Raw genomic sequence first — 18,868 nt, forward strand, 5'->3', positions numbered from 1 at the left:
AAAGTCATCCAACTGCCTTACATGTCTAAGAGATGTCCTTTTTTAGCAGTATGACATCAGGACAGCTACAGGTTTATACCACAAGAAATGAGGTGATGCCGTGCTGCCGCTATTTACAAGCTAGCACAAGTCATCGACATATATTGGCAGGGGGGAAGATCTTCCTCTTCTCTCGTCCCAGAAGAGAGAGGAGAAAAGAAACACCCATGATTCTTCTATCCCTAGGTTTCCGGAGGAGGTGAAAACTCACATCGTGTCAGTTTCTTTTTCCTGTGGCTCAGACAGAAATGTATTTAGGTTATTACATTCACACACTGTATCAGAAGAACTGTAGTTGCCGCCTCTCTTTTTCCAGGAGAGAAGAAGCACCCCACCGAGGAGGGCAGCACCGCCGTGCCCTTCCCACCGCCGACCGCAGGAGAGGAAATTGCGAGTGACCCAGCGCTCAGAGCACCAAGATGCTGCCCACCCTTGTCCTGACACACGCTGCCTCCGCGCACCCTGCGCGGGCAGTGCCAGCCCCGCGGCACGCCGCCCGGTGCCACCCAGCCACGAGCCCAGGCACTGCCACCTGCCCCACAGCCCCCACCTGCCCCACAGCCCCCACCTGCCCCACAGCCCCCGGGGCTCCGCGCCCCACACCGCCTCCCGCTCAGCGGCTGCGCAGGGGCACTGGGCGCTGGCGAGCACCCGCTGCGCAGCATCTCCGTTCCATCTGGCTTGGACGGTAAAGCTCGAGCAGTGGGAATGTCTCCGAGGCTTCTGAAGCATGGCATAAAGCTCCGTGTCAGTTTATGGTGCCATACAGACGATCTTAAATAATAAAAATAATAATAGAGTGGGACCTCGATATATACTCCACTGTGATCTAAATCAAACAAATACCCAAGCATCCATAAGTGCAATGGAAATGACTTGACCAACTGTGCCATCTAGCCAAGAGACAGGAATACTCGCACAGCCTCTCTCCGCCTGCTTTAACCTTACAGACAATCGAGAGCGTCACCTCCAGCAGCGGCTGGGAGGGAACGCGGACGCAGGGTCCCTGGGGACGCAGCCCTCGCTGGCATGCATTTGCATTTCTGTTTTTTAGATATCATCCACTGTCATCACATGCTTTTTATGAGTTCTCTTATCCAAGACCAAAAGGCTTTAAAATGCCATGATAGGGTAAGATTATATATATTTCAAAAAAAAAGGGGAGGGGGGAGATTTCTGTAGGAAGGAGCTCCTTAAATTCAGACCGGATAATAATCTTAGTCCAGCCTCCATTTCCTACGCTAATAAATCAATTTACATCTTCATAGCAAAACGGCTTCAGGGTATTTACAAAAAATAAATAAATTTTAAAAAAGTTGTGCCATTCTTTTTAACCTGCATTTTGGGGGGTTGAGGAGAAAGGAAGGCTAGAACTGTTTCCATTTTTTTTTCCATGTACCTGCTTCACACTGCAAATTAAAATTTTCAATTTTAAATTAGGAGTATATTCTTAATTAGGGTATGAAGTGTTTTAAGATTTTCCTCACTTTACAAATGGTTGCTTTTTCAATTAACTATGCTTCCTCAGCCTCAGGATGATCTTTCTATTAGCAATACAAATGCTTTCTAGTATTTTGTGAATACTAATTCACAAAATTAATTAAATGCAGACTTAACTCTAAGAAATATATTTTACCACAAAAACAAACAAACAAACAAAAAAACCCACACACTTTCACGACTGCTAACTGATTAAAGGTTTTTCTGTGATCAAGAATGTCAAGTCCTAAAGGCCCACCAGTCAGAATTCAAGCTAAGAGAGTTAAAAGGAAAAAAAAAAAAAAAAGGAAAAAAAAAAAAAAAAGGGCAGCAACTCAGTTTCCTCATCTCATCTTTTAAAGGCTACACACAGAAAAAGATATATCCAAAAGGTTAGGCAAACCAGCCACTAGAGAAAGGCTGTAGCACATTCTCTAATACAGCATTCTGCAGTGAGGAACTAGCAGAGCTCTTCAGAGCTCATACATGTGTTGTTTCTGTGCTTACTCTCAAATAAATTGTATTTATTTTAATGTAAAAATCTATCAATGCAGCACTTAAACATAACCAGATTTCTGCTTACCAAAACAGAAAAAAAAGCTTCTTCAGACAAACCTCAAAAGCCAATAAAAAATTAGACAGCGCAGTGTCATGCACTGCATTTTTATGCTAAAATACCAAACAGACTCAAATAGACTGCTAAAATTAAAAACAAACACACATGACTTATGCAACTAAAGACACACAGCACAAGTTAAGCATTTAGACAAGAAATGGTTCATTTTCAGGAGCTACCAGTGACCAGTGCATGCACATTAGGGAACAAAATCCTAAGATATAATGAACAGTTACCATATAATTGAGGCCAGATGAAACTTTGTAAACTCATATTTAAAAATGGCTGGCCTGGGTCAGAACCAGCTGAAAGGGATAACGTTCCAGATTTAAGGTGTCTTCACAGAATCACTTGAAACACACCAGCCCAAAACACAAGGCTGCTGAACACAAACACTTGTGCTTCCATAGAAAAATAAATAAGGGTGGAAAGCCACTAGAAAAAATAGTAACTATGATATTTTTTGCATCAGTATATAGGCAGAAAGTACAACACTTTATAGAGAGTACCTTTCTGGATCATCAAGTCATACAACTAATTACATCGACTAAGGAAAATGCGTTCCCCACATACATATGCTTTTGTCATTTGCAAGGAGATGAGCTGTATGTGAAGGCTTAGAGGGAAGCGCTGGGGGAGAGGCCAGAAGAAGGGGCGTTGAGGAGGGGAGCTGCAAAGCGGTGTCACCTAGGATGTTCTCTTTGAAGTATTAAGAAAGTCAGCTTGTAAAAATTAATGGATTAGACATCCAGCTGTTCAATTCTCAGCTTTAAATTTAAAAAGTATTTGACTCGGAAACATTGGCACATAATCCATATTTAAATTTGTAAAATAATAATAATAATAATAAATCTTTGCATTAAAAAAGGTCACTAATAATTAGTAATGTTTTAACTGCATCAACAAAAACGTGTTTTGCAAAGGCAAAGCAGCTAACTGCAAAGAATATTGGTATTTTTACATAAGCCAGTCACATTAACACCATGTGCAAATTGGGTCTATCTACAAAACAGAGAAAAATACAGTTTACATTTTAAAAGCTGAAAATTCTAACCAAGATGAAGGAAGCCAGGGTGGACCTTGAATCCCTGGGAGATTACACAGCTTCACCTATTTAATTTCTAGAAGGTGCCCTGCTCTCTGTCCCTTGCCCAAAAACTTACTGATGAGGAAGTGGAGAAGCAAGCCACGTCCTAAATATACTCATAAACAGAAGCTCTCTCTTAAGAACAGTGCTCAAATAAATGGAATGCGTAATTCTATATATCTAAAGAACCCTACCTCCATCTTAAAAACATCCCACAAAATAAAAGCATACATTTACAGATGCAAATTGTGTTATATTCAAGGGCTTAAGATTTTTCAATGGAAGAGAAAGAAAAAGGAATACTTCGACAGAAAGCTTGCTACTGGCTGGAGCAGAGGCCTGCTATAGATACGTATTTTGAGTCTGAAATTAATTATCTATGCCTTTTGCATATGAAGCACTCCCGCCTGAAACATGGTAAGAATGATACATTTTATCCTAGTAACAAAAAAGGGAAAAATCCCACTAAACACAATTTAACCCGTCACTTTTGATATTCTAGGTTTGTGCTAGCAGTTACGTAATTAAACTGTTCCTGATATTTTGGGAAATTTTGTATTAAAAAAAAAAAAACACACATAAAAAAAACACATATATTGGGCCACTTGAAGATTCATTTTAGAGCTGGATTCACTCTTTCTGTGGATACTCTACTCACATTTAAAAGAAATACACAAGAAACCTGAGACTAAAAATGTACAGTAATTTGTCTAGTACTAAAATTTTATATGGCCACATAAAGACATATTGCCATACCAAAACCTCATACTGAACGTTGCAGAAGAAGGGAGTCAACTGTTACAAATAAAGGCAGTCTATATAATTTTAGGTTAGACTGTTTAATGCCTTATCATTTGCTCTTTATAAGTAACAACAAACTGTATTTGCAGGTATTGACTATTAATAAATTTTATGCATGTATGCAAAATTATTTATGGTTTTATAGCACAGCGTTGCACTAGATCATTCTGAAAAAAGCAGCTATCTCATGTTAAAAATGAAGAGCAGACATTAAGCAATACATCATAGATCAGAATAAATCTATTCTCTGACCTATGCTCATAGATACATATGAAGTCTAATCCATCTCCTTTTTCATCACAGGTAAAGAACTAAAACATATACATACACTAATTTCAAGAAATATATCCCCCAAACGTCATGCACGCTCTCACACCTAGCATGTACAAAACATCCCTGTTAAAACTAATTTCACAACAAAACAAGCCATCATAAAATAGCAGACTTTGTTAGAAGAAAGTATCATGGTGCAAACCAAATTTGTGATGTGCATTAATTCAAATACAGCCAGACAGTCCAGAGGTGGATAGACGGATGTAAAGGCAAATAGAGTGGCTATGCTAGTAACTGAAATCACAATAAATTCACACACCTTCTGCATTAAATATTTTAGTGCATTATAGCAGCAATAGCAAGTGATACTAAAAACTCTACCTCTTGCCTTCTCTAATATTTGCTAGAAAAGTCTACAAGTACAGTGCTGCAAAATATTAATAGATATATATATATATGTTTCTAAACAGGACCATTTTCTTGTAAGAAAATATTAAAAATTATAGTTTGTCAAAGTAGACGTTAGAGTACTACTGTCACCCAAATGAAACCAGGTCAATCAGAGCCAACCTCTCGGTTTTTTGAATAGATCAGAAGAGTTTAAAAGAACATATTAAACCTGAACCTAATGCACACTGAAATCTTTTCTACAATATGCAATGAGAGTATTTTTTCCTCATAAGTCTGCCTGCTAATCCAGATCATTTATTAAAGATGTGTATTTCATAGCTGTGAAATATATCGCGTAACTTCTTGGCAAAGGTAATAGCATTTTTTTCACTAACAGTTAAAATAGCTGGTGTACGTTTAAACAGCTCTTTAAAGCAAACAAAGCATCATCAGGAATCACAGATTCATCGCTGCAAAGTGCACTGAGCTTAGTCAATGAACTCATTTCCAACAGTCCTTACTATGGTATAATTCCGTTTCAAATCGTATATTGCTTGAAATGATATTTAAGTGTTTGAAATACCTCATAAGAGGTCGGACAAAGTCAGCCCCAGTAAACAAACCTACTTCCTTGGTAAAACCTCTAAAAGAATTTAGCTGCATTTAAAATAAAAGCACACAACAGAACATACTAGGAAAAGAAAGAAAACAAAGGCTCATAGCTGCATCTGGACCAAATTTGTCCTTTGTTAATATATTTGGTAGTAATTTACGAATGTTACGTCCTGCTTCTTCAACAGTTTTGGCCTGCTGGCTCATTCAAATAGTAGGTTCGGTATTGTGATGAAATATTTACAAAAACTCAAGGATAACATCTAAAATATTCTGCACCACACTTGCATATCAGCACAGAGTAGTGCAACGGCCACAGAATATCTGACTATATTCTTCTTTTTTCCAACCAACCTGCTTGGTTCTAGGTTACATTTTAATGTCTTCACCTGACATATGCAGTATGGGACCTTCAAAATTTCAATTAATGACTAAAGCCGAAAGCCCAGTAGAACCTAATTACTGGGTTCCTGGAGAATACTAATCAACATGTCACTGAAGGAAAATTGTTCTGGTTCAGTCAAACCAGGCAGAGCAGAAACCCATTACACTAGTGCTAGGTTTTTATGTGAATTTGATCTCGTTACTCTTTGTTAGTTAGAGCTATGGTATTGGAAGTCAACGTGACCTCTCTACACTGAATATCGTCACATTTCACTTCTAGCTCTAGCTGCATGGCAGAGGAAAGCAAGATACTTTATAATGCGTTTTTGGTGAAAAACAAACAAACAGCCTCTTCACATAGTACATGTTAGTACAAGACACTATATGTCAGAGAAAATTCCTTATTGAAAACTACATTTCAGTGAAAAGCAATGAGCAGTCACCATTAGGTTACAATGAGAAGAAAAATGCAGACATATACACAGAACTCGCTAAAGGCTGTTATTAAATAATGTAAGTGTATATATACTACACAGGCACCTACAGCACAGGTGTCTGAAATGCTGTTATCTGTTGTCATCTACCTTTAAAACTCCGATAGATTGCTAGGTATTAGCAAATCATTTTAATACTACGAGTATGAAAAAGTGATGAGTTATAAGGAATGTGAACAGTCATTAAAACAACTCGAACAAGTTGTTTCCATCAGTAATCCAGGCATTAATGGAATATTCAAAACGTTCCTGGTTTTGCTGGGTTTTAGAGAGCTTGTTAATTACAAAAATATCCCTCCAAGAGCTCCAGGAGAACAGAGGCTTAAATGCCTCTCACACACACACTCCACTCCTACAGAGAAGAGCAGCAAGAAGGCGGCACGCTGAATTCAGCGCTCTGCCACGGTAAAACTTGGTCATTCACACCAGTCTGAGCCTTTCTTCCACCCCTCCCTGAGCCCACAGAGGAATCAACACGCATCACAACAACCTCATATTATGAATAAATTACAGAACATTTTCTCTCCCATCACAGTAGGTCTAATGAAATAGCCCACCAACAGTGCATGTGTGTTGGTTAGGGAAGTAGGCTCTAACGACTAATTTCACTCTTAATAATATTACACAGTATTACAAAATGTGTGCCACAGTAAACACTCCTCCAGTGTAGTACTAAGCACATTTAGTAACGGCTTGGAACTTGGAAGAGTGCTGTCTGAAACCTGCGCATTCATCCTACCTGTGTACAACAGGGAACTGCTCGAAAAAATACCATCGATGCAAATCTCAGTTGACTAGAATGGTTTAAAATCTCAATCACCAGAAAAATAAAGCTCTTTCTTAAACAGTTTCAAACAATCAAGTGTATGGTAATGTAAAGTCAAATTATTTCTACTAACCAAAGAGAATGGCCTCTTTTATTTCACCTATTGTATCTTTATCACTTCCAACAACAGTTATGGTAAATTCTCTACTTGTGTGTATGAATTTTCTCATCCGAAGTACCAGTCCATTCAAATCCTTCAAGTGACTCAAGTGTAAAACAAAATGAGTGCCTCTATCCATTGTTGTAAAACTGGTTCGTTATTTTGTGCTTACTCTTTGAAATACTAAAACATATCCTTATATAGGAGCACTGATTAAATGGTTTTCCTTCCAAGTGATGAACTGTTTTAACAGCAACATTGTGGTTATCACGACCAGAAAGCAATTACTTATTTCACTAGATGTTACTAAGAATAGTGATGATCAAAGTGAACGTGGGAGTGCTGTTAAAGAAGGCAACACTCCATATGACACAGATACATGAAATATACATAATTCTAAGCCAAATTACACTTTTAATAAATGCACAGACTATTCATTGTTTTGTTAGGATTGTGAGGATTTCTTTCCTTTTTTTATTCCATGAAATTAAGATCTATGGAATAAGCTGCTCTTTTAAAATCTATTTTTAAGTGTAGCACAATGCGTAAATGTTCCTATCCGTACATACGCATATTATGTGCATGTGTGTGTCTGAGAGGGAGGAGTGTGTGTGAGTTGTGAGAGAATGTATATATGTGTTCGAGTCTGCCAAGGTAGAACTGACAGGAACTGTGATTTGTGCTAACTAGCTATTGATCCAGTCAGATCTAGATGTTGTGTACAAGAAACAATAAAAGAGAAGGGGCCAGGAAGGATGCTGTGTGCAACTCCATTTAAAAATGGAAAAGAAAGGCCCCAAACAAACCAATTTATGTCCTTGCCTGGGTGAAGCATGGAGAATGCTGATGGGCTTCCTACAGTCTGCTGTGCATGCTAAACACTCCCGCTTCAAATGAGAGTCTCCTGAGCTGGGCATTAAACATGAACAAAGAGACAAACAGTGGGGGCTAGGATTCACGCTTCAGAAAGCCAAAGCTGGAAAGCCAACCAGAACCAGGAGTAGGAAATTGATGAGTTTTCAAACCACCTCAGCTCCCTTTTGATTTTCCTAACACCTTTCTTAGTGAAATTACTAAGCACATAATACTAAAAAAAAAAAGTCTATCTGTAAGACTAGGCATAATGAAAATAATTCCCAGCTACACAAGTAGTACCAAACAACAACTTTCCTAGGCTCACATAATGAGTTTATACTGCGCAAATTATGCACGTGTACGTATAGCGCATCAAGAAATCACCTGTGTGCATTCACACAGCAGGTAAATGCATGTGCATCTATTGCAATATTCACATATAGTCAGGCAGCTTAAAAAAACATGTATTTGATAAGATAAAATAGAAACCAAGTGAATCCATAATTATCTTTAGCCTAAACAGCTTTTATAATAGAGGGTTTTCCATTAATGTATTTTTTTCAGAGCTTCGAGAATTACGATGCCCTCTGGACATGGGGAAGGATCAAAACTGACAACTAATGTCGAAATTAAGCATATGTCAACTATGCAAGTTTTATACCAGACCCAGAAGCTTATTTTAAATTTCCTTTTTAATAATAAAATAAATGCCAAGAGCCTTTTAGTTTAATGTCACACTGCTACCAAGGTTTTAACACATGCAGGAAAATACCTGAAACCGGCGGGAGAGCACCACTAACAAATACATGCTTTCACAGCTTAGGAAGACTTCTCTAACAGTTTGGAGGGAATGACTGGAAAGGACGGCAGGCACAGGGCTCTGCAGGGAGCCCTCTCCTCAGCACCCCACGCCCAGCACCATGACGGGGCTCTGCCGTGAGCCCCTCTCCTCAGCACCCTGCACCCCAGAGTGTGGTTGGAGCTCTGCCATAAGCCCCTCTCCCCAGCGCCCCCGGGCATGCCAGGCAGCCGGTGGGGACAGAGCTGGCGGCAGAGGACACCGCGCTCAGGGCCGTCACCCGAGGGGCAGGCAGTCCCACCACGCTCAGCGCCGGCCGGTCCCCACGGGGCAGCAGGCGCTTTGTCCCCTCCATCAGCTGCCTCCAGCACCGCTATCCTGTAGCCTTGGTGCCAGAAAGTGCCCAGCATCAGCCCCGGCTCCCGCAAGGGGCAGAGTGGGTCTGGGGCCAGTGTGTGCCCCGTGTCCAGGGTTCGGAGCCCCACCACCTCCCCTGCCCTGAGAGCAGCCCAGCGTCTCTCCCCGTGGGAACCCGCGCAGGGAAACAGATACCTTCTTTGCTGGGGTTCGGGGGCTTGGGCTTCTCCCACGGCACCATGGGCTTGTCCTCCTCCTGCCCCTCCATCAAGGCCTTCTCGCCGGGCAGGTACCAGGTGGAGTTGTGCTCCGCCATCAGGGAGTCCAGGTCAATGGTGCTCATGGCACCCTTAACGCCCTCTGAGCAACAACTGCTCAGGTCACTGTCCCCGTTCTGCCCTGCGCACTCCCCCTTTTTGCTCTTCAGCCCCAAGGGCTGGTCTTCCGAGATGCTGAACTGCTGCCGCTGGAGCTGGATCTGCGCCTGCAGGATCTCCAGAGGGTGGATCTCATCCTGGGCTGAGGTGCTTGTGGGGGTCCGCACCTGCTCCATGCCCGGCGTGCCAGGGTGGGCGCCCGCTGTGGTGCTGAGCCCGTAGCTGTCAGGGGTCGAGGTAGATGTATTGAGGAGGCCGAGGGCCAGGGGCTTCTGTCCGTTGAGAAGTGCGTGCTCCCCGCGGGGCAGCTTGGGCGAGCCGCCTAGCAGCGGGCTGCGGGTGGGCTTGGAGACGGTGTTGTCGGAGCTGGAGGACACCTCGTCCTCGTTGCCGTAGCTGGTGCTGACCTCGTCAGGAAAGTCCACGTGCGGGGAGCTGCCGTCCGACTTGGTCACGCTCTGGATACCACTGTCCAGCGACGACATGAGGTCGGGCTGCTCCCCCAGCAGAAGCTCGCCGCCCTTGCCCCAGGAGGGTGAGGTCAGGGGCTTGTCATGCGGGGTGCCCCCTCCACGCTCCGTGCCTGCAGCCCCTGGCGGGGCCCCCGCAGCTGGCGGCGCCGGCTGCCCCGGGCTGACGCCAGCCCCGCTGCCCTCTGTGGCCGAGAACTTCTCGAAGAAGGTGCCGGGGCTGACGTGCCCGCTGTCCCGTTTCCGGCGGCCCCGCCCCCGCCCGCCGCCCGCCTTCCCCTCGCCGCTGGCCGCCGGCTCCAGCGCGTAGCCGGGCGAGAGGCTGCTCTCGGCAGGCAGCAGCGGGGCAGCGCCCGCCGCCTTGCCCGCGCTGCCCCCGCCTGCCGGCGGTCCTGCTGGGAAGTAGTCCGGGGCAGCTGACGGCGGCGGGTCAGGCTCAGCCTGGCTGAGCTTGCGCTTGGCCTCAGCCGGGCTCTTCTTGTTGAAGGTGACGTTGAGGTTGGGGGCGCCCAGGCTGGCGATCATGTTCTGACAGGCGGTGGAGAGGGCGGCCAGGCAGCTCTGCCCGAAGACGTTGTCCTTGCTGGCCGGCTTGCTGAAGGAGCCCAGCGAGAGGGCGCCCAGCTTGCTGGCGGCAGGCCGCGGTGGCGGCGGCGGGGGGAACTCAGGCGGGGGTGGCGGATAGGCACCCGGCGAGGCGCTGAGGGCGGGCGCAGCACCGTGGGCTGCTGGCTGCCGTGCGGCTGCCCCGAAGGGGAAGCCTGGCTGGGCGGCAAAGTCGGCGGGGCCACGTCGCTCAGCAGGGGCGTTGGGCAGCGACACGCCACCGCCCGGCGACTGCAGCTGCGAGAGGCCGCCCATGGCAGGCGCGAAGGGCGGGTGGACACCGGGTGAGGGCAGGGCCTGCGCCGGCCCCTCGCCTGCCATCCGCAGCGGCTCTTGCAGCCCCAGCCCGCCAGCACCAGGACGGAAGAGCACGGCCGCGCCGCCCGGCTGCAGGCCCAGCTCATGGGGGGCCGCTTCGGCCGGCAGCCCTGGCGCTGCCATGCGCCGCGGGAGCAGCTCCCCAGGTGGCGGCGGCCCCGCAAACCAGGCGCCGTCAGGGGCCAGGTGCGGCGCCGGCGGGTCAAAGCCACGGCCGCTGCCGGCCTCGCGCTCGAAGGCCGGCGGGGGCAGGCCGCCGGGCGGGCCCACCTCGCCGTGGTGCCCCAGCTGCTGCAGGCTGGGTGGCCGCAGGCGCTGCTGGCTGCGCGAGGCCATCTGCTTCATCACCAGGGCTGCGTTCTGGCGCTGCGCCAGCGCCGGGTGCTCGGGGCCACCGTGTGGCAGTGGCCCCCCGAAGGCCTCTGGCGCCGGCGGGGTGAACTCGCCCGGCAGGCCGGGGTAGGCCGACGGGGAGAGGTGGCTCTCCATGGCGGGGCCGTGCATGCTGCCGCCCCAGGAGGCACAGCGCTCGACGCCGGGGTTGCTGGGGAAGTCGAACCGCGGCCTCTTGGCGACGCTCACGTAGGGGGCATCGAAGTGCTGCAGTCTTTGATTTGGTGGCTGTTGTGGAGGAGGGTGCTGCATATTAAACACGGGGTCGGTGTAGGGATGCATATTCCTGTTCTCCAGTCTGTGAATAGGGTATTCAAACTGTGCATGCTGGTTCTGCATTATTGGCCCATTGTCCTGCAAGTTGGGGTTGGGAGCATTGGCTTCTGTTTGCTGTTGCCTAGGGATGGCTGGCGGGCAGGAGTTCTGTCTGGCCAGCAAGCCCGGCGGCTGCTGCGGCTGCGGCGGCTGCTGCTGCTGCTGCTGCATCAACGGGTGCCTGGTGCTGGCCCCCGGCTCCAGGCTGGCGGACATCTTCCGCGCCCCCCCAAAGCGCTCGAAGAAGACGCCGTGCTGCTGCGGCGGGTGCGCCTTGGCCACGGCCATGCCCGGCGGCCGGGGCAGGGAGGGTGTCCCTGCGTAGCTGCCGCCCGCCGGCACCTGCCGCCCGCCTCCATAGTGCGGCAGCTGCCCCTCGGGCTCCGACGGGGAGAAGACGGGCAGCTCGAAGTGCCCGGCGGGGCCGTCGCCGGGGTAATTGTATTCCAGAGAGTCCACGCCGCCCTGCGCGGGGAGCCGCCGCTGCTCCAGGCCGTGGGGCTCGGAGGAGCCGGCCGCCGGCAGCCCGTGGAAGGAGGCGGCGCGGTTCGGGGACTGGTCGAGGGGCAGGCAGGGCGCCGGCACGGCGTGGCTGGAGGCGCCGGCGCTGTGGTGCTGGAAGTCGGGCAGGTTCCCGGGGCGCTGCTGTCCGAAGCCCTCGGCGCCCTGGCTCTCGGCCATGTGCTCGTAGCCGTCGGCGAACGCCGTCTGCCCGCCCAGCGCGCCGGTGTAGCCCAGGAGCCGGCCGCCGTGCACGCAGGAGGCGCCGGGGTCGGGCCCGAAGTTGCCGCCGAAGTGCGGGTGGTGCTGGTGGGGGTGGTGGGCGCCGCCGTGGCCGCCGTGCGGCTGCTGCCCGCCGAAGAAGCCGTGCACCGGGGGCTGCATGCCGCCGCCGTGCAGCTCGGCGGGGCCGCGGCCCGGGAAGCCGTACGAGTCGCCGGCCAGGCTCATGTTCATGCCCAGGAGGGGCGGCTCGCCCAGCGCGCCCAGGGCCGGGTCCACCGCCGCCGCCGCCGCCGGGCCGCCGCCGGGGAAGGCCGGCGCCTTGAAGTGCGCGCTCATGCTCAGTCCGGGCTGGCCGAAGCCCCGCTCCCCCTGCCCGGCGCTCCGGCTGCTCATCTGCGGCTCGAACTGCTCCAGCCCGAACATCCTGCGCGGCTCAGAAGGGCATGGCCGCCCGCGCGGCTCCGCCGTCCCGCTGCCCTCCGCTCCGGCCGCCGCGGCTCGGCGGCCCCGCTCACATCGTGCCGCGCCGCCCGCCCGCGCTCACCCCCGGCGGCTCGCCGCTCGCTGCCGCCCGGCGCCGGCCGCGCTGCGCTGCCCGAGAGCCGACGGGGCGGCGCGGCGCCGCTCATAGGCTCCGGCGCCCGGCAGCTGCGCGCCGCATCGCCGGCCCGCCGGGCGCTCGCCGCTCGCTGCCCGCGGCCGGCGGCTCGCCGGGCTCCGGCGGCGGCGGGGCGGCGGGGCCGGGGCCGGGGCTGCGGGCGGGCGCTGGGAGGGCTCCGCGGCGCTCCCCTCGCGCGCGCTCCCCCGCTCTCAGCCGGCGCTGGCGGAGCAGCAACAAGTTTTGCATTTCAGCGATGAATTTCAGCCATCGGGGCTGCGCCAATGAGCGCCGCGCGGCCCGGGGCGGGGCTCGCCGTTAAGGTGGCTCCGCCGAGCGCCCGGCCCCGCGCCCCGCCCGCCCCCTCGGCGCGCTCCGGACGCTGCCCCGGGCCGGCGCCGCCGCTGCTCCCGCGGCGCTGGGGGCCGCGGGCGGCCGGGGGAGCCCCCACGGAGCCTCCCGGGGCCCGGCCCGGCCCTGCCCGGCCGCCGGGACCGGCCGAGCCGGCGGGCCGGAGCCCCGGAGCGCGGCCGGGGAAGCGCGGCGGGGAGCGGGGCGCGGCGGCCGGATCCGAGCGGCGGGGTTCGGGGTCTCCGCCGCTCGCCGGCCGCGGCGTGTCCCGCTGCTCCGAGCGCAGGGGCACGGCGCCCAAGGCCGCCCGGCGCGGCGAGACGGCAGAAGGAGCGGCTCGGCCCGAGGCCGCCCCAGCGAAGCCGGCGGCTCCGCGCAGAGCCCGAGCGCGGCGCCCCGTCGGGGTCCGGCCGCGGCCAGCGCCCGGCGAGGCAGCGGGGCCGCCCGGAGCCCTGCCCGCAACCGCGGGAGCGGGGGTGTCAGAGCGCGGCATCCCCGGGGGAAATAAATGCCCGATAGCGCCGGGGGGCTGGAAACAGGCGGCAGGGTGAGGCGCTTGAGGTGGTCGCAGCTCGCACGTGTCAATAGCTTAAAAAAAAAATTGCTCCACACACAAAAAATAACAAATAAATATAAAGAGAGATCTATAGGTATGCGGCCGAGAAGTATTTGTATGTGGCAGGAGAGTTTGAAGTTTTTTTTCTTTTTTTTTTTTTTTTTTTTTTTCTGCAGGATCAGGATGCTGCGCTGTGATTAAATATTGATTTTGTGTAATTAGTTTTCATGTGAACTATCCTCCTTGCTGATGGCTTGGAGATTTCAGAACTAGAAGAGAAATGGAATTGGACATGGAAATTATTACTTAGCAAAGTGACAAGGGAGAGGGGGGCTGCGGGGCCGGGCTGGTTCCAGGGCAAGAAGCAGGAGCCGCGCAGCCTGACGGCGGCACAAAGGAACAGAAAGCGACTCCCGTTCGCAGCGGGAAGGCGGTGACAAAGGGGAGCCGCCGTTCCCCCGGGCCCGTGTCCCCGCAGCCGGCGGTTCGGGCCCACGGCCGCGCCTCCCGGCAGCGCTGCGGCCCCGCGCCCCCCTCCCAGCCCCCCCCCCGCCCCCAGCGCCTCTGCCCGGCCCGGCCCCGCGCTCCCGGGGCTCCGCGCTGCCGCCGGCCGCCGCCGCGCCTCCCTCTGCGCCTGCGTGCGCGCCGTCGGAGCGGCCGTTCCGAACGGGCACAGCGCCCCCTGCCGCCCGCCCGCCCCGCGCGCAGCCCCGGCCGTCGGGGGGGGGGCAACACCGCGGCTGCCGGGCCCCGGCCCCCCGCCGCCCGCAGCGCCCCCGCGGAGCCGGGCTGCGTGCTCGGGACGGGTTCCCCCGGGCCTCGTCCTGGCTCCGCGTTCTGCTGCGGCGAGGGGCGAGGGCGGCTGCCGCAGGCGGCTCGGTGGTGCCGACAAGAGGCGGGGGCCGCAGCCCTCGTAGGGCTCCGCTTCGGAGCTGGGGCTCAGCGCCACGGGGCCCGTCTGAGCCGAGGCCCCTTTCGGCTCTCCCCCAGCCATCCGTCCACGCACGAACGACTTCTGCTGACTGCAGTAGAGGCTGGACCGTGCCCCAGCTAAATAGGTTCTTGCAGCAAGCGAGATCTTTCCCTGCATTACCCTTCCAGGCAGCGCAGTTGGCGTGTTGCTGTGCGCCTCTCCATCAGCACAAGCAGCAGGCTCTCAGTGCCAAAAGCACGGTGGTTCCCCTGTATGCAGGTACCACTGGCAGCAGGACTGGAGTTCATGGCCTTGTGCAAAAAAAATAAATAAATAAAAAGGGGGTGGGGGAGAAGAAAAAAGCTGAATTAATTTTAAGAGTGCCAAGTGCAACAAAACAAGGAAGAAGATTGTAAACAAAAACAATATTGGATTTTTAATGCCACTCCTCCTGTACAGTCACACAACAGCACTGAAGCTCTCACACTGGCAAATCTTTGACATGGGTAAGGACCTGATCAGCCCTTGCTGCAACAGGTCAGCAAGCAAAGTGTTCTCAGAGAAGTAACACTGCTTCTAGCTTAGCTGGAATCCATATCTTGTTGTGTGTTCATGGTGGGATGGCATAAAAAGATATGTTCCATTTTAGATACCACATGCCAGTTGGACAATATATGGGAGGAACATTCTTGAACATTAATTACTATTGTAATCATCTTGGGTTTCATTTGTAGCTGACCCTTTGTATCACAGCCGACCCTTTGTTGTTGCATTTATGTATAGCTAGTTCTCTGGGGAAATAGCCTGGTCTCTCTGCGCCAGAGATACGATGAAAGTTGTGTGACAGCTGCTGTGAAAGGAACTTACTCCAGTAAGGCAGATAGATTTCTGCTGTGAAGAATTACTGTTGCTAGTGTAAAAGGACCTCAGGCCTCTGCAAAATTACATCTCTTCTCCAAATCAAAGGGTCCTGCTTTTAAGAGGGTATTCTCACAGATGCTTCCTGCAATTACTTATGTATATTGGCTTCCACCTAAGAGCCCAAATCCTTCAGAAACAACACATTTTTACTGATTAAGAAGACTCACCTTGCATTTCCTGGAAGATGCAGAGTCCATTTGTTTTTCAGGTGGAGGAAGCACTGTCTCTCTATGGAAGAGCAGAATGATGCTGTAAAGGAGAACACAGCAGTGGGATGGAGTCTTCCTTGATCCATGGGCTGGCCATCTTGAATGCTTCTGGACAAGCGCTGATGCTTGTTTCCCGTCCTCTCTTGTCTGTGCCAAGCAGCATAAGTGTCCCTGCCAGACCACGTCAGCTGGGCTGGCCACTTGAGTCAGCAAGCAATGGCTAACTGCTTGCTCGCTCCTTCTGCAGCCTGCTGTACCAGAAGGCTTTTTTGCTCACCTCCTTCTGGCCTAACATCAGCATCTTCTAGGAGCAAATTTCAACACTGAAAGTTTCAGCACAGTAACTCACAGGAAGCACTCCCTGCATCTGGCTGCAGCTTGGGAGTATTGTATAACTGTCTGATGACAAATATGGAAATAATATCAGCCTAAATATTTTGACAGTAAAAACAGTGAGCTGATTGAAATGGTAAGGTACTGTACCAGCTATAGTGTTATACAGGCTCTTGGTATAAACATTCACTATTTGCTAAATGTCAGAAGGCGGCTCAGCCTGGTTTCTAACTTGGAACATATCCTGAGCAAAACACAGCCAGAAGCTGACAACTGTGCCGCATATACCATGGCTTTCCAGCATGATCCCCCAGACTGTTACCATCACAGTCAGGAACAGGTCAGTCACAAAGTGCCACAGCCGCTACACCAAGGAGGGAGGAAGCCTTTCTTGAGAAGATGTACCAAATAGTGAAAAGTACTTTTTTTTTTTTTTTTTTTTTTTTTTTTTTTACTTTCAATCTTTGGGTTTTGGTCATTTTGAGGGAAGCAGGGAAAGGCATTATTTAAATAGTTGTAGCTGCAGGAGATTATTTTCTAAGTTAACAATAGTAATTACTCCTGCCAAATCCAAAATTGAGGGGATTCATTTATTTCAACTCTCAAGACAATAGCACAATTTTGGGTTTCATATTGCAAGCTCTGAAAACGAAATAGTGGGGTTGATTTTTTTTTTTTAAATAATTCAAACATCAATTCATCAGACTTGAATTCAGCTCTTTCCACTGTGCCAGTTTAACTTGCACTGAGAAAAGTTGCTGCTCAGCAAAAAGAAAAAAATAAAAAAAATAAGAAAATCCTTTTTAACAAAATGAATGCATCATACATAAAACATCACGAACCATACAATTAGTAAGCAAATGTAAGAGTTCAGCTCAGTTCATAATTATTCAGCAAACCTATTCAGAATGATTTTTTTCTCCCTGCAGCAATCAACTGTGTGGGCTCATTACCACTGAGAATCTAACGAAAAACCACCACATAAACTGTACAAAACAAGCCCATATGCTAGGAGAAAAAAAAAAAAAAAAAAAAAAAAAAAAAAAAAAGAACTTTAGCCCAGCTAGCCATTAGCAAGAAATCTTTTAAGCTGTTCCATCAAGCAAAACCACATCTTACTTTTCCATGGTGTTTACACCCCCAGCTCTATAAAGATACCCTTCATTAATATTTAAGGCTTCAGGTGTACAAATTTTAGCTACTAAATAACCTCTACAGTGTTTGGTAGTGCAGCCATCTGGAACAACAAAAAAGCATTTGGTTGCTGCTACATGTCATGTACCATCCGAAGTGATGAGTCCTGTCTTTAGAGTACAGGCTCCCAAGAGTTACTTTGCAAAAAAGCTGATACATTTTTCCAGGCAGTGATTTCTACCCTTGCAGGGATATGCAATAAAAGGAATTTGAACATTTTGAAGGACAGGTTTCTAAGTCTGGTGGCTGATATTACCAGGAAAGTTTTCAATGCTTCTCCCTGGAATACTTAAGGAAACTATGACACCCCCTCTACCTCAAAATCAAAGTGAACTCAATGACTAGAACAACTCAGAAGGCAAATGTGTGAAGTCATTAGGTGAGCTCAATACTGCAGCAAATGCAGAGCAGAATCAGGAGAAAATTTACTCCTCAAGAGGAGACAATACTTCTTGGTGCGTGCCTCCTTTAATTCCCAAGAACTGGAACGAGCTGTGGGTAAGGAAAGGCTCCTTTTTGAGAGGGATGCAGATCCCCACACTCTTGTAATGGAGGTAAAAAACAATTTCATCTGTAAAGCTTCATTTGCATTCAGTTTCTGAAAAGTTCATCTTACAGATGTAAATATTTCATGCTTAGTTTTGCCAACAATGTTTTCTTTAAAGTTTGAACCAAATTCCTCAAGACACTTGATTTCTGCAGTACTCAATTGACTACTTCCCATTTCAAAAAAATGCCTAACTGAATAATAAAAGTTAAGTTACTGAAATATTTTCAGCAGAGATTTGCAAAGATTTCATAACTCATCCCTCCACAAAGATTTTCTTGTTTGTTTCTTCTGCTAGGTTGGGTGGTTTACTTTAAAAATAAAATCTCTGCAACTTTAAGGTGTATATTTTTTCATGTTTGTTTTCTCAAATACCTCAGTCAGGATTACTATATTTTCCTATATTACTGGTATATATCAGTATGGGTTTCCATTGGTACAAACAGCTTTTTGCATTAATTATCTGCTGGGTCCCACTGATGTCAGCTCAGTGAAAAATCTGTAAGTCATATAGAGCACTTAGACATACCTGTTGCATTAATTTCAATTTTTCCAACATAGATCATGAAAAAATGGGATAATATGATTAAAATACAACATTGAGATTGTATATTTAGTCTCAAAAATTCTGGGAAATGGTGAAGCAAACCTTCCCATCTACAATAATCAGACTACAATATACCTCTTTTTTTATTATTTTTAATTTCCATCTCTGAAATGCTCACTGTTAGGTTTCACTTTTGATTGTGATGAAAAAGAAAAAAGGAATTGAATCATATAAACAACACAAAAGAATTAGTTTGGCTGCAGGAACTGTAAAAGTTTTATATTTCCTAGAATAACTCAGAGAAACATCAATAAAAAAAATAGTACTTCTCTATACGGATAATCAGTATTTAACTCCCCTCAGTATTTTATTATTAAGTTTA

General features: G+C 49.5%; 1 protein-coding gene across 2 annotated transcripts in view; it reads right to left on the bottom strand.

Annotated features, from left to right (window-relative positions):
• The window catches only part of MN1 (MN1 proto-oncogene, transcriptional regulator), a gene marked incomplete at its 5' end in the record, with an annotated part of 104,967 nt that extends 92,227 nt beyond the window's left edge, over nt 1–12,740 (bottom strand). For both annotated transcript variants that reach the window (XM_084297046.1, XM_084297047.1), the window contains one exon: nt 9,308–12,740. In XM_084297046.1, the coding sequence (XP_084153172.1) occupies nt 9,308–12,740 (3,433 nt within the window). The remainder of the gene's footprint in view (nt 1–9,307) is intronic.
• Nucleotides 12,741–18,868: the final 6,128 nt, after the last annotated feature.

The sequence above is a fragment of the Netta rufina genome, assembly GCF_964035555.1.
Source record: "Netta rufina genome assembly, chromosome: 17".
Lineage (NCBI taxonomy): Eukaryota > Metazoa > Chordata > Aves > Anseriformes > Anatidae > Netta > Netta rufina.